Raw genomic sequence first — 15,370 nt, 5'->3', positions numbered from 1 at the left:
TGCTTTAGATCGGAACTATGAGTATCACTAATCAATTGATTTAAATCGGAAACCTCGAGTCGCATATCTTGAATAATTTGATTTAGATCGGATCTTTGTGTATCGTGAATCATTTGATTCGGATTCAGACTTCGGAGTGGGTTCTTGATTCATTCCGTAAATTGAATCATTCTGCACTCCGAGTCCTGATCTGAATTGATGGTTTGCAAATCATTTAATTTAGATCGGAACTTCAGAGCAGGTTTGTGAATATTTTGCTTCAGATCACCGATCGTGAATCATTTGGGTGGTTTCATGCATGTTTTTTTTTTTTTAATAGATTTTTAAATAGATAAATAGATTTTTTTTAAAACAATTTAACATTTTTTTAGATTTAAAAAAAACAACAAAAAAAACATAAATGAGATCTCTGATTGAAGTTCTTGAAAATCAAAAAAGTAGTACATGAAAAGTCCTTGAAAGTCCTGGAATTTCATTGTAAAGTATCTGTACAAACCCTGAACTCCATTTTTTAAAATGTTTTTATAGTGATTTATTGTGTTGGTTAGCTGTAATTTTTATTTTTTTACTTATTTTTATTTGAATGAGATTAATTGAAATGCGCAATGAAAAAACATGATTTTTCAAAATTGTTAAATCTGTTTTTGTAATATATATATATATATATATATATATATATATATACGGTATCAATGTATTTGTCCACTAAGAGAGATTTTTTTTTTTTTTTTTTTTTTTTTTTTTTTTTAACTTATTATTCACTTAATTTTCACATATCACATGTAGTAGTTCTTAAATTAGTTACAGTCCAACATAGTTCTATGAACAAAGACATTTAACAGAAAATATGCATTTTTATATTAATGTTTGATTTGGGCCCAATTATTTCTCTTCAGAGAAAGGTAAGTAAAGTTTTGAATCTCTTACAGGGTTTCTGCGGGAAACCTTCCTAAAAAGCTTAAGAAAGTCTTAATTCACCCTTTTACAAATTAAAACTTTGAAAGGTCTTAAATCAGAGCAGAAACTCTTACATTTATAAAGTCATGGGATTTAATGAATCTTTTCCTCAGTATATTTGTCTTGTTTGCCAGTACAAATATTCTAAGTATCCTTAAGTCAAAATACATTTACTGGAGATGCAAAATGAAGATGTGAAGTCTTTGAATATTTTATAGAAGGATCTTACAAAGTCTTAAAGTTAGCTTTATAATACTTGCACAAACAGAGTGTGACCTGTTTAAGACAGTGTTCTGCTTGTGAGGAGACTGATAATGTCTCAGGAGGTTCCTGCAGTTCTTCTGTTTGTGACCTGCGCTCACGCATGATGTTTCCTCACGCTCTGCCGTTCAGCTCACAGTGGCATCACAGTATGAGTGAGTGAGTGTGTGTGTGTGTGTGTGTGTGTGTGTGTGTGCGTGCGTGCGTTGGCAGAGGCCGATCTAATGCCTGTTTCTCCTCCAATCACAGAGCTGTGTGTGTGTCGGCCGCTGCGCTGTCAGGACCCCGTGCGGGACGTAAGCCTCTCTTAGCACCCTTTAGCATTGCATCTGTCATGGCTGCGTGTCCTTTCGTCTGTCATTGTGTCATGATCCGTGTGTGTGGAGCTGCAAATATCAGGGACATTGCATTGAAAACTGATTGACAAACCTGATGTTTGTAGAGCTCAGCGACGCCCCCTGCCTGCCATTACCCGCTAGTGACGCCGCTGCACCGCCACCTGCTGCTCTTCAACAGGGTGAGTGAACTCACACACAATACTGCATCAGAATTACACATATCAGAAATCAGACTGAAAACACAACCAATTTTTTTTTAAATCAAAATAGTTTCATTTGTTTTAGACTTGGTTTCCTAGTCTAGCTTTCTGATAAACTTGGCGCCTTTTTGCTTAAAGGCGAAGACCAACTTTAAATATATATTTCATTGAACTGTCCTGTTTGAATGCAAGTACAAAACTTTTTTTTATGAAGTATGATTATGATAAAACCTGTTTACTAAGATTTTGCCTGAAATTATTTTAGTTTTTTTTTTTTTTAATCATATGTTAATTTTAAAAAATCTTGTGTAATTGTATTTGCTGTATATTTGTGCTGCTTTGGTTTTATTTTGTGTTTGTAAGTCTTGTATTTTTCCAACTCCAACGCCATGAATATAGCCTTAGATACTGATATGGCAATAAAAATAAACAACTAACTAATAAACTTGGCTTAAAAATTATTTTAATTGCTTGGTAATCACTGTGGATAGAAGCATCTGCTAAATGCATAAATGTAAATTAAACCTGCAAACTGGTAATCTGGTAAAGATGTGGTGTTTTGTAAAGAAGTGTTTTGTACTCTATTAAAATGTACTCTACTAAAAGTTTATTGTGGGGGATTTTAATTATTACAATTAAAATAAATTATAGTGTTAGTGAAATTACAATATTAATATTTATGTCTTAATTTCTCCATTAACTTCTTAATTTCTTAATTCATTTAAATTTCTTCTGGTTTTAGAGTGAAGCATGCCAAAACTGTGGTGCATATATTTAATTAATTAAATTACAGCCTGACAATCACACTAAGCCATAGTACTGATTTTATTTTAATATATCATGCAGCTCTACTTTAGATCAGTGTTGTAATCATAAACTAAAACTATTAAAAAACATTTGTTAATTGACACATTGCTAAAATAAAATATAAATATTTAATGAAAAACTAAATGGAAATTAGAAATGCTGCCTTGGCAACAAACTGAAATTATTTATTAAAAGTAAAGTTCTAAATTTACTAACTGACAACTACAACTATATAAAAAAAAAAAAATAATTAAAAGTGTTTCAGAATATTTTTACAAAATGTAAATATAAATATACACATATACACACACATATATATATATATATATATATATATATATATATGTGACAGTCCTTAAAATTTGTAACCTAATTAATAATAATTATTAAATAAATAATTAATCTAATTAATTGCAAAATAAATTAGACTGGGAAAATACCCACAAAAGATTATTTAAAGCTATTTTTGTGTTAAATGACAAAGTATCAAGTAGACATTACAAATTGTATTATTTGATTTAACATAGAATTTATTACACATAGACATTTAAGCAAGGTAAATTATAACTATGGAACATAAAAGATCATTTGAGAAACATCTCAGTATTTTTTATTATTATGAGGAAAGTCATTGGTAACCAAAAGAGCTTTATTACCAACAGTCTTCAGAACACCTTCTTTCATGTTCCACAAATGAAAGGTTTGAAACGACATGAGGGTGAGTAAATGATGACAGAATAAAAAAAAAAATCTCTTTAATGTTTTTATTTTATTTATTTTTTTTTTTTTTAACAAATTGATACTCTAAATAAGAAACTAAATCTGCCACTAAATCATTTATTCATTCAATTCGTTCAAATGGCTGATTCATTCAGGAGTTAAGTAAATGGCTCTCTTTATAAATGGGCCTTTGAATCATTGATTCACCTGATTCATTCAAAACGCAGATTCATTCAGAAACTAAACATCGCTGTTTTGCTCTGAGACTTGCAACAATTCTGCTGTGGCTTCAAATGTAATACGTTATCTGCAGAATTAATATTGTGTTTAAAATATAACACCATATCAGCTTCTTATTTACTGAATATATATATATATATATTCATATATATATATATTTATTATATATATATATATATATATATATATATATATATATCTGATTAACTGTGTTATATTTTGTTATATATATTATTAAGTTAACAGCCTAATATATTTAATATATATATATTTATTTAAATTTTTTTTTTTTTTTGACAGGTGCGGAGGCCGCAGGTGAGGAGTGAGTCGTATCTGCTGGTTTGTGCCGAGGGGACTGAACTGCAGCTGTGGGAGCGAAACTGCAGCGCTGACCTTTGCTGAAGAACACTAGATAGTCTACAGCAGATGCTTCAGTGAAGCTGCACAGACTGTGATCTACTCTAGTCTGATCTCTACTTTTCTATTCTTCAGTTCCAGTCTATAAAACCTTTACATCGTCGTGGCCGATTGAGTGAATCTGATTCACCAGTTGCGTTTACATGCACATCAAACCGTTTAAGCTCCATATTCTGATTGCAGCCTTATTCTGAATATGATGTTTATGTGGGTAAATATGGTTGTTTTAGGTCTGCTGATCTACACTTGTTTTTTTTTCTTACTGTTTCCCAAAAGATTTCCTGAGAGAGTCCAGATGCTGCCTTTGATTATGCTGTTATTTTTATTACAATTTTACACAATTTGATTAAAATTCAAACACGTCAGAAATGCTCAAAAAATCTAACACCAACTGGAAAGAGCTGGCAAATGTCAATAATAATAATAATAAGTGTTAAAATCAATTTCTATTCATTGCCACTCCAGGAATGAGTTTCCATTCCTTAATTCTACAGCTAAACATCTGTTATCACCCATAATTCTCTGCGGTCTGAGCATGTGAATCTCCTTTTAGTGGATATTCTGAATAAGGTGTTTACATGCAACAAGTTCCCCATTAAAAACAGGCTTATTCCAGAATTTGGAGAATTTAAATATTGTCTTAAACCGAATCAGGCAATCAGAATATTCTAATCTGAATATTGCCAAATTCTGATTCATATCAGAATATTGATGTGCATGGCTGTAAATGTAAAAGGGTTTGCCTTACATGAATGAGATTCTGAACTGTTCTGTCAGCGTAGTTTGTTTACAGTACGTTGGGTTTGTTGCTGTCCTGCTTTTCCCTGGTGTTCATGGGAATCTGCACTGAGAATCATGTAGTTTATTCTCCCACAATTCAGATGCTTGGTGTGTGTGTGTGTGTGTGTGTGTGTGTGTGTAGGTTTATACTCGCAGTGACACTAACAGCATCACCAGCTCTGAATCTGCTGTAAAGGCACCGAAACAGATGAAGCACAGCCGTCTCTAGATGGTAACCCTCATTCCGTGTTGTTCATACAGGCAGAATGCGGCCGATCATCTAGACGCGAGCATGACGCGCCGTACGCCGAGTGCCGTCTGTTAAACCGCACGTGTTTGTGTGCATGACATGATGAGTTCAAACTATCGTATACTACATTATTTACCAGAGATATATTTTGTACAAATCAAGTGAATTGAAGTTGTTTTAAACATTAAAAACTATTTAAGAGTGAGTAATTTAGAAATAAAGTTGGCTTATTTATTTAACAGTGTGAGTTTGTTGTATTTGTCCTAGAAAGATGTGTCAGTTTGTTAAACGCACATTTGCTTTGTGGTTTAAATGGCTTTTTTTCCCCCAGCAAAGTCCTGTAAGAACAAGTGAAATGACTTTGGGCGGAGTGGGTGTGGCTTCTGTACCTCAAAATTGAGTGGGTGTGACTTCTGTCTTCTATATGAAGTGGGTGTGGCTATTATACTTTAAATTGAGTAGGCGGAGCTCAAAGTGCTGCACTGCATCGTGCCACGTCTTTAAAATTTGAGCACATTGTTTTCTATGAGTGACGTAATTCGGTGTCTGTCTGCAGTCCCTAAATTGTACTTGTTTGTACGAGTTGTTCTAAACACGGCGCAGGGAGGCGCTGCACTTTTCATCCGGTGTGCGACTGCCTTAATGTCCCCAGTATGGAGTGGGTGTGGCTTCAGTACTTAAATTGAGTGGGTGTGGCTTCTGTGTTCTAAAATGAGTGGGTGTGGCTTATGCTATGTAAATGGAGTGGGTGTGGCTTCAGCACCCTAAATCAAGTGTGTGTGGCTTCTGCACTATAAATTGAGCGGGTGTGCCTTTTGTCATCTGTATTAAGTGGGTGTGGCTACTGTACTTTAAAATGAGTAGGCATAGCTTCTGTCCTCTGTGTGAAGTGGGTTTTGTCCTCTTGACTGGGCGTGGCTTATGTCCCCTGTATGGAGTGGGTGTGGCTTCAGCAGTTAATTTGAGTGGGTGTGCCTTTGTGTTTTTAAAAATGGGCGTGGCTTATGATATCTGAATGGAGTGGGTGTGGCTTTTGTCTTCTGTATAGAGTGGGTGTGGCTTTTGTACCCTAAAAAGGGTGGATGTAGCTTCTATACTCTAAGTCAGGGGTGTCAAACTCAATTCCTAGAGGGCTACAGCCCTGCAGAGTTTTGTTCCAACCTTGCTCCAACACACATACTATGCAGTTTTCAATTAAGCCTGAAGGACTTGATTAGTTGGATCAGGTGTGTTTAATTAGGGTCACGGCCCTCCAGGACCGGAGTTGGACACCCCTGCTCTAAATTGAGTGGGTGTGGCTTTTGCCCTATGTATAGAGTGGGTGTGGCAACTGTACTTTAAAATGAGTTCATTGTTCTAAAAGTGGGCGTGGCTCATGATATCTCATTAGCTCATGAGTGGGTGTGGCTTTGGTCCACTGTATAGAGTGCGTGTTGCTTCTGTACTCTAAATTAAGTGGGTGTGGCTTTCTCCCTATATTCTATAAATGAGTGGGCATGGCTTCTGTGTTCTACATTGAGTGGGTGTGGCTTATATTCTCTGTATGGAGTGGATTTGGCTTTTGCCCTCTGTATAGAGTGGGTGTGGCTTCAGCACTCTAAATTGGGTGGGTGGGGCTTCTGTATTCTATACTGAGTGGGTGTGGTTTCAGTCTCTTGTGATAATCAGCTGTCAGTTTCAGGTTGAGGTTGTGATGGTGAACACAGTGACCCATGTGATTTTGAGCGGGACAGCTGCAGAAACATCATCCTGAGTGAGTGTGTTTTATTCCTCCATACAGACTCATGTTGTGTTCAGTTTCATTGTCTGTCATTGTGTTTAGTGCATTTACTCCCTCTAGTGGTGAATCCCAAGCCATGGACGTGTTCAACCGTGTGCTTGTCTGCCCTTTGTATCCTTTTTTTTGTCAGCTGAAATATTTTCAATATTTCAATATTTCATCCACATTTTGTGATGTCAGTTAATAGTCACAGTGATATGCAGGTAAATAAAAAATATTTAATATTTTTTATTGAATGCATAATTTTCAGTGCTTGAATTTTAAATTCTACATGTATTTTTATTTATTTTTATTTTATTAATTACTAGCTTTTCAGCTTGTGAACCCCAGTTTGGGAAACACTGCTTTAAAGAAATAGTTCATCCTAAAGAAAGGATTCTGTCATCATTTACCTCCATGGAATATATACAGATATTATTTAGTGATATTATGTGGAAGTATTTTATATCTGTGTAAATTATTAATCTAAATAATAATAATTTATAATATATTTAAAATTATATTTTAATTTTCTTAATTATATATTATTTTAAATTATATTTTAAATTATTTTTTATACATTTTTAAAATAATTTGTACATTTATATAGATGAAATAAAAAGACAAAAATTCATAATATGATACACTGTTCAGAATTAAGCTGAATGAGCGGCATTTGATATATTGAGAAATGAAGATTTATTTGAATTTTAATCATGGAAAACTGTTGAAAAGAATACAGTGAACAGAATATAGTAAAGCAGGCTGTGAAATAGCGCGCATTATGCAAAGATATTTATTTGAAACATTGTGTTCATATATGCTGCATGTTTAAATCCTCAAGTGCCAAAATAATGAAGATAATGTTGCACTATCTTCATCTCATGCAGGGTTTCTTCAAGTCTTGCAACATCTTAATTCACACCTTCCACAAGTTAATGCTTCAGAAAGTTTTAACTCTTAAATTCATAGTCAAGGCATTAAATGTTGCACACACCGCAAAAAACTAATATCTGCCTCAGTATTTTTGTTTTCCAGTACTAATATCTAAACATCCTTAAATCAAGATATTGTACACGAAGGCCTGTCATGTGAGTATACTGTGCATAGTATGCATGCCGTTTTCTAGTCTGCACACACTAGAGTTCACATGTAGAGTCCTGAGGCAGGATACAGCATGAAGGGGGCGATGCTGTGCTGCGACGGGCTCTCCAGCATGTGTTTGCGGTAGTAGCGGCGCAGCGCCGGGCTGCTCGGGTGCTGCTGTCTGACGTGGAGGAAGTACTCGTCCGGCCGGCTGGAGGTGAAGCCGCAGTCCTCGCACACGAAGATCTTGGAGCGCCGCTGACGGTACGCGTACTGCTGCCGCACGCCGTGGATCTTCCGCAGGTGAGACTCCAGAGAGCAGCGCTGCGTGAACGCTTTCTCACACAGATCACAGCGGTACGGACGGATACCTGCGCGCAGAGAGACAGAGACGCGGCTCAGAACCTGGAGAGTGTCCGCTTCCTGTTTATAGGAATCAGGGTTGGATCAGTTGAAGGTGCAGTGTGTGATTTCTTTTGAGTGGATCGGACCGAGTACAAAACTCATACACACTTGTAGCCAATCAGCAGTAAGGGGCGTGTCCAGTCATGACAGTGGAGGTGCATTGTGTGTTTGTGAATTTGGGGGCGGGGCTATTAAGATAGGGGCGTGTTTTGATTGTTTAACCTGTTTAATATTGTATGGAAGCCCATTTCTGCCACTGAATAAAAAATAAATAAGGTAATTGTGACTTTTTATCTCACAATTCTGACATTTTTTCTCTGAATTGTGAGATATAAACTCGCAATTGCGAAAGTCCAGATCTGAGGAGAAAAAAAAGAGAGTGATATGTTCACAGATTTGCGAGTTTATATCACAAAATTCTGAGAAAAAAAGTCAGAATTGTGAGAGTAAGTTTTAATTTTTTATTCAGTGGTGGAAACAGGCTTCCATAATATTGTGATACTGCTTTAAATAAAATCTTTTGTATAAAGCATTATTCAGATAAAGATAACTTAAATTAACTAGTACTGAAAACATTTTAAAAAAAATCATTATTTGAAATAGCCTAAAATAAAATTACGTTAGCTTCAAACTGGAGTAAAAATAAAACAAAACAAAAACTAATAAAAATGACAAAAACACCACAAAATGACAAAAGAAATTTACTATAATTAAAAAGAAAACAGAATATATATATATATAATTTTTTTTTTTTTTTTTTTTTTTTTTGAGATACTATTAGTTTTTAATAATATTTTTATTATTATTAGTTTTATATATATATTAGTTTTATATATATATATATATATATAAAACTAATAATAATAAAAATATTATTAAAAACTAATAGTATCTCAAAAATACTACAGTAGCATTGTTTGGTATCATAATGCATGCAAGTAAAAGATTTTCTGTTTTTTTTTTTTAAATACATTTATTAAGGCTGCATTAAATGGATCAAAAGTGACATTGAATGTTTCAAAATATTTATATTTCAAATAAATGCTGTTCTTTTGAACCTTGTATTCATCAAAGAATCCTGAATGATAAAATGTATCATGTTTTCAACTAAAATATGCCATTTATAAATATTTTAAGAATAATTTATAATAAATATATTGAAGTGATAAATAATATATATTAGAATTTTTATATAAACTGTTTTCAACATTGCTAATAATCAGAAATGTTTCTTGAACAGCAAATCAGTATATTAGAATGATTTCTGAAGGATCATGTGACACTGAAGACTGGAGTAATGATGCTGAAAATTCAGCTGCGCATCACAGAAATAAATTACAGTTTAACAGATATTCACATAGAAAACAGCTGTTTTAAATTGTAATAATATTTCACAATTTTAACTGTATTTTTGACCAAATAAATGCAGCCAAAAAGAGATTTAGTCATTTTTAGTGTGTATACTGGTTGTGATCTCACCGGTGTGTGTTCTCATGTGTCTCTTCAGGTCGAAGGTGTCGTTGAAGCCTTTCCCGCAGAACCTGCACGGGTGTCTCTTGATCAGGCTGTGGCACTTGAGGTGACGCGTCAGCATGCGCTGCAGTGGAAACACTTTGTGACACACGGAGCACAGGAACTCAGACGAGCCGCCGGATTCACGCGCCTGAAAGCAGAGAGAGAAACACGTGAGATTTCTGAAGATTCAGCAGGTTCAGATCTTGAGGATCTTCAGATGCTTCACCTTGCAGGCCAGTGCAGGAGGAGGAGAAAGGCTGCTCTGAGACGGCTGAACTCTCTCTATCCCATAATCCTCCCTGTGACGCTCCAGAGCAGCGGGAGCAGAAGCAGGTGTGTGTTTGTGGATGTCATGAGCGCACTCAGACACTGACTCCAGATCAGCACTGGGACTCTGTACAGACACTGAAACACACACATTAGACAATTACAGACAATTATTATTGGTCTAGTGATCTTTCAGTGCTCATGAGACTCAGTCGTCATTCTTTTTTCCTAGGTTTGTTTATTGGTTTTTATAAATAAAACACCATATTAACAGTAACGAATGTGACCCTGGAGCACAAAACCAGTCTTGAGTATCACGGGTATATTTTTGTAGCAATAGCAAAAATAATTTTCTTGTGCCCTCAGATTACAGATTTTCAAGTAGTTGTATCTCAGACAAATATTCCCTATACTAACAAACCATAAAAAAAGCTTATTTGTTCAGCTTTCAGATGATGTATAAACCTCGGTTTCAAAAAAATGACCCTTACGACTGGTTTTGTGGTACAGGGTCACAAATATGTACAATATTACAATTGTACAATATTTGTAATATTGTATTTTTTTTATTAAAATCAATAAACAAACCTAGGGGAAAAAAAGCCAGAAAGAAATGCTCATTTTAAAGAAATACTCTTCATACATATGCTTGTATGAATATGCAACATCTCTTAATTTGATTTTAGACATTTATAAAAAAAAAAAAAAACAGCTGAAATGAGTTAAAGTTGAATGACTAAAATAACTAACTAGAAATACATTAAAACTAAACTGAAAAAAACATAAACAAATAGTAATAACAATAATAGTATTTATTTATGTGCACTTATTTAATTTGACAACATTTCTAATTTCCATTTAGTTTAACTTCAAGTATTAAAATGACTGAAACTAAAACCAAAACTGAAAGAAAATGAATAGTCATTAGACACAAGACACTAAAATTACTAGCCAGAAAGAAATTAAATCTAAAACTGAAAAAAAAAGTTATATATATATATATATATATATATATATAAATTATTATTATTATAAAGTAAAACACTTATTAATTATCATTTTTATTGTTATTATAAAATAAAAAATAACATGCATAAAGTCATCCAAAAACGCTATCAAAATTATTGCATTTACTATTATTATTATTGTCTCTTTCACTTTGTAATGTTTCTTTGTTTCAAAAATATGTAAATAAATCAAAAAACTTAATCTCTTTAATGTGTCATTCCTTCTGTGAACAATTTTTGATTTAAAGTTTTTGTTCTAATTTAACACAATAAAATAAAACAGATCTGTTAGTTGACGAGTATGTAAAGTGTGTAATTTGGATTTCCAGTTAGTCAAAATGAGTCATCGCCAACAGGAGGACAAAGGCGACTCACCTGGAGCTCTAAGATCGTGTTTATGAAAGTGTTTTCCACAGAAATAGAAAATAAAATACTCGTATGAGTGAATAGTGATCCGTCAGTGTGAGTCTACAGCTAGAAAAACAGATCACTGATGACAAATGTTCAAGATCATACTGAGATCTTTGAGCTTTCTTATGTATGTAGCTAAATGTATTAAAATATTTACATCGTAACTTAACAAATACAGCATTTCTCAAACATTGCACTTAATTCAGATTTGAAATGTTTAAAAATCAGTCATTCTGTCATCATTTATTCACCCTCATGTCATTCAAACTTTCAAGACTGTGTTCTGCGGGATTGAATTTTGAAGAATAGGGTTAAAAATATAGATTTTTTTAAAATTTTAATCAATTATCATATGTGACCCCAGACCACAAAACTAGTCTTAAGTAGCACAATGTACAATAGATTGTATGCGTCAAAATGATTGAATTTACTTTTATGCCAAAATCATATTAAGTAAAGATCATGTTCCATGAAGATATTTTGTAAATTTCCTACTGTAAATATATCAGAACTTAATTTTTGATTAGTAATATGCATTGCTAAGAACTTCATCTGGACAACTTTAAAGGTGATTTTCTCAATATTAAAATTTTCTTGCACCCTCAGATTCCAGATTTTCAAAATCAAAACTCACTCAGTTACGTAATCGATTAATCAGTGTTTCGACCGCAAAAACACGTCAAGAAATCAGCTTGTGAAAAATAGTCGCGTAAAGTCACATTTACTTCAGAAAGGCGTTCAGTGAACATAACCTCAGTAGTCAGCTAAAAAAACGAGAAAAGAGAAGCGTTTTCATGAGTATATGCACTATAAATAGTCATTTTACTGAACTTGTTAATTCAGCTTGAATTAATCGATCGTGAAAACAAGTTCTGACGTCCACAGTTTAAATGTTTATATATCAACAACAAACTAAAGTGGAAACTACAATGTTTTATCAGTTTATGAGTAATAATAGAATCATAAAAATAGAATAAAACAAGAAACACAATGTTTATCTTATGATTAGAATAGAACAATTATTTTAACAATAAACAGTTCTTCCAATAATTGTTTATAAAATAATTTAAATTTGTTTCCGAATCACTTTAATATAATATAAACAGCATTCGTCCTTTATATCCAAATGAATCAAACTGAATCGAATCGCAAGCTTGTGAATCAAACTCTCAGTGCCTAAACTACAAGCAAACCTCCGCTGGTCTTCCTTGTGTTGCGCGGCGTTAGTCCAGTCAGGAGGTGAATAAATGAAGACGACCTGCCGATTTCTGAGATGCGCTACCTGTGTTTGGACCGAAGCAGGGCTCGGGTTCCTTCCACTGCCACCCGGCGCAGGCCGACTGCTTCCTCTTGACCAGGAACGAGCGCGGCATGTCGAGACGTCGGGCCGAGACTGACCCGCTCCTCCGCTCTACGGCTCGCTGTCTAGAGAGTCAATCTGAGAGCGGATGATTTCCATATCTCTGGAGAGAGGAAGACACACCTGTGCGTGCGCACGCTGCTTTAACTGCTGCTCCGCTGGTTTGCATGCCAGGTAGAGAGAATCTGGTCTCCTCATTTAACTGGACCTGCCATGCAAATGGTCCTCTGGCGGCGCGGGGCTGAAGGGCACAGCGCGTTCGGCCGCGCTGCTAGTAAAATGTTGCTTTTATTTCGCGTTCCAGTTGATTGTCTGTCGGGTTTATGTCACCTAAACCAGGACAAAGGCAATTCAAATCGCCTGCTTTACTGTTGACTATCTGTTAACCTCCCGGTCCAAGGGCTTGAATGGCTTTCTCTAGTCCTAACAGGTGTGCTTTTCTTCTTCACACGTCAAAAGCTTCGCCATCAGTTATCTGTCAGTCTAACTGCATCACGCGCTTTAATGCGCCCGCCGCCTCTGACAAAAACACTGCAAATAAGCTGCGGGATAGAGAATGGGCCTCTTGCAGCAGGGTTATTAGAGTTAAACGTTGAGAAACGCTGAAATGAAACATCAAAACAACATTTCTCATTTCCACTGTGCACTAAATTGACTGCAAATCAACTATGTAGATGTTAAAAAACGAACTGAAATATTATTTATTATTTAAAATAATAAATGTTAACTCTGAAACCAAGATGAAAATCTAAAATGATTTAAACACTTTATTTAAGCTGTTTATCAAGGCAACATTTCTTATTTTCTTTGATGCACTAAAAGAAAAATTAACAAATAATTAAAACTATGTAGAAGTTGAATGACTAAAATAACTAACTGGAAATGCATTCAAACTAAACTGAAATAAAAACATAAACAAACAGTAATGTCGATAATAGTATTAATTTCAACATTTCTAATTTTCATTTAGGTTAACTTGATAGTATTAAAATGACTGAAACTAAAACTAAAACTGAAATAAATGTGAATTAAAAATATATACACGTTAGACACTAAAATTACTAATTTGAAAAAAAAATTAAAATAGTAATATTAAAAATAATAATAATAAAAATCACAAAAAAATAACTAACATTAAAATGAAAATGGAAAAGATAAAAATATAACTAATATATTTAAAATAAACTAAAACTCCAACTAAAACTGAAATAAAATTAATACAAATTATATAGACATTAAAAAACTAACTCAAATAAGTCTAAGTTAAAACACTAATTGCACAAAACTAGAAAATAAAACTAAAGCTGAAATACAAAAACACCACAAAATGAATAAAAAATAACTAAACTAATTGAAAATATTCATAAAATCTATAATAGTATCTCAGTGATACTAACAAAAAATTGCTAATTGAAATAAGATAAATGTTAACTCTGAAACCACAATAAAAATCTAAAACATTTTATTTTACCTTCTGAGACCTGGTAAAAAATTAAAAGCATTAAAAAAGCATTGAAAAAAATGTGAAAACAAAAACTTAAAATTATATATCCGTAAGTTATGCTATGTCCTCGGTAGATAAAAAGACATGAATGAACATGCATAGGCAAAAACAACTGATTTTTTTAAATCACCAATACATTTTTGGTTTTCAGGATTTTTTTTTTTTTTTTTTACCAAACTTTGTATAAAGATGAGTCTCAACTATGTTATAAAAGAATGAATTATATACCATTTTTCCTTATGCAAAATGTGTGTAAAATGGCTATAAACAGGTTTTCTTATTTTATCCAATGTGTATATATAAACTAAATCTAATGTAATGAAAAATAGTGCAATAATGGGAGTAATAATAGACAGGATTTTCATACAATATTATTATAGGAATATTGAAATATAATATCTTTCTCTATTCATTTGTTGAGTCTCCCAAAATGTGTAATAAACATGCTTTTAGTCCCGGTGTCCCCATATGAGGACATGTATGAAATCAACAGCCCGTTCCGTAACAAAGTCATATTTTGATAAGAAACCCCATAACATCTTCCTTAGATTAGGGTTAGGGTTTATGACACACAGTTTAAAAACTAGTCAGATTTAAATGATAATTACAAAATATTATCATATTCCATGATAAATGAGTGTCATTAAAATTTCACAAAGTCACAAAAAAAATAGCATTCAAATGAAAATGGAAAATGTTGAAAATATAAAAATGTATAAATATTTAAAATAAAATAATGTAGAAATGAAAACAATAATGTTCCAGTGATACTAAAATAACACTGCACTGTGATTCCGAACAACAAATAAAGCCTCGCTGTCCATCACTGTGCCATTATGCAAACTGCAGTAAGTGTCATTTATGCAGAAGTTTGATGCGATGAACTCACACAATGTGAATTACTAAAACATACATGCGCTCATTTGCACACGCATCTGTGTTCTGATGTTTTCATGTTGTGCTGCTGAAGGACACACAGGTACACTAGATACCGTCATCCACACACTCGCTCTAACTGTATGCAAATGTGTTCAGAGAGAGAGAGAGCGCGCGAGCAGTAACGCGCGGCGGGACAGAGACGCGTCT

General features: G+C 33.6%; 2 protein-coding genes across 5 annotated transcripts in view; one reads left to right on the top strand and one right to left on the bottom strand.

Moving 5' to 3' along the window:
- LOC127171634 (myotonin-protein kinase) overlaps positions 1-8,017 on the top strand; it is a 30,353-nt gene extending 22,336 nt beyond the window's left edge. For 2 of the 4 annotated variants that reach the window (XM_051120397.1, XM_051120398.1), the window contains exons 13-15: positions 1,468-1,514; positions 1,661-1,735; positions 3,824-8,017. In XM_051120397.1, the coding sequence (XP_050976354.1) occupies positions 1,468-1,514; positions 1,661-1,735; positions 3,824-3,925 (224 nt within the window). In that variant the 3' untranslated portion in view covers positions 3,926-8,017. The remainder of the gene's footprint in view (positions 1-1,467; positions 1,515-1,660; positions 1,736-3,823) is intronic. The other 2 variants (XR_007828542.1, XM_051120399.1) reach the window with 2 other exon arrangements.
- On the bottom strand, positions 7,876-12,841 carry zgc:171929 (uncharacterized protein LOC100124596 homolog). Its single transcript, XM_051120402.1, has 4 exons — positions 12,703-12,841; positions 9,962-10,140; positions 9,700-9,883; positions 7,876-8,186 (listed from the first exon to the last, which is right to left on the bottom strand). The coding sequence occupies exons 1-4, from the start codon at positions 12,791-12,793 to the stop codon at positions 7,876-7,878; spliced, it is 765 nt and encodes a 254-aa protein (XP_050976359.1). The 5' UTR covers positions 12,794-12,841.
- Positions 12,842-15,370: the final 2,529 nt, after the last annotated feature.

This window comes from Labeo rohita, chromosome 10 (genome assembly GCF_022985175.1).
Source record: "Labeo rohita strain BAU-BD-2019 chromosome 10, IGBB_LRoh.1.0, whole genome shotgun sequence".
NCBI lineage: Eukaryota > Metazoa > Chordata > Actinopteri > Cypriniformes > Cyprinidae > Labeo > Labeo rohita.
Note: the sequence above shows the minus strand (reverse complement) of the source record. Positions and strands in the feature narration are given on the sequence as shown.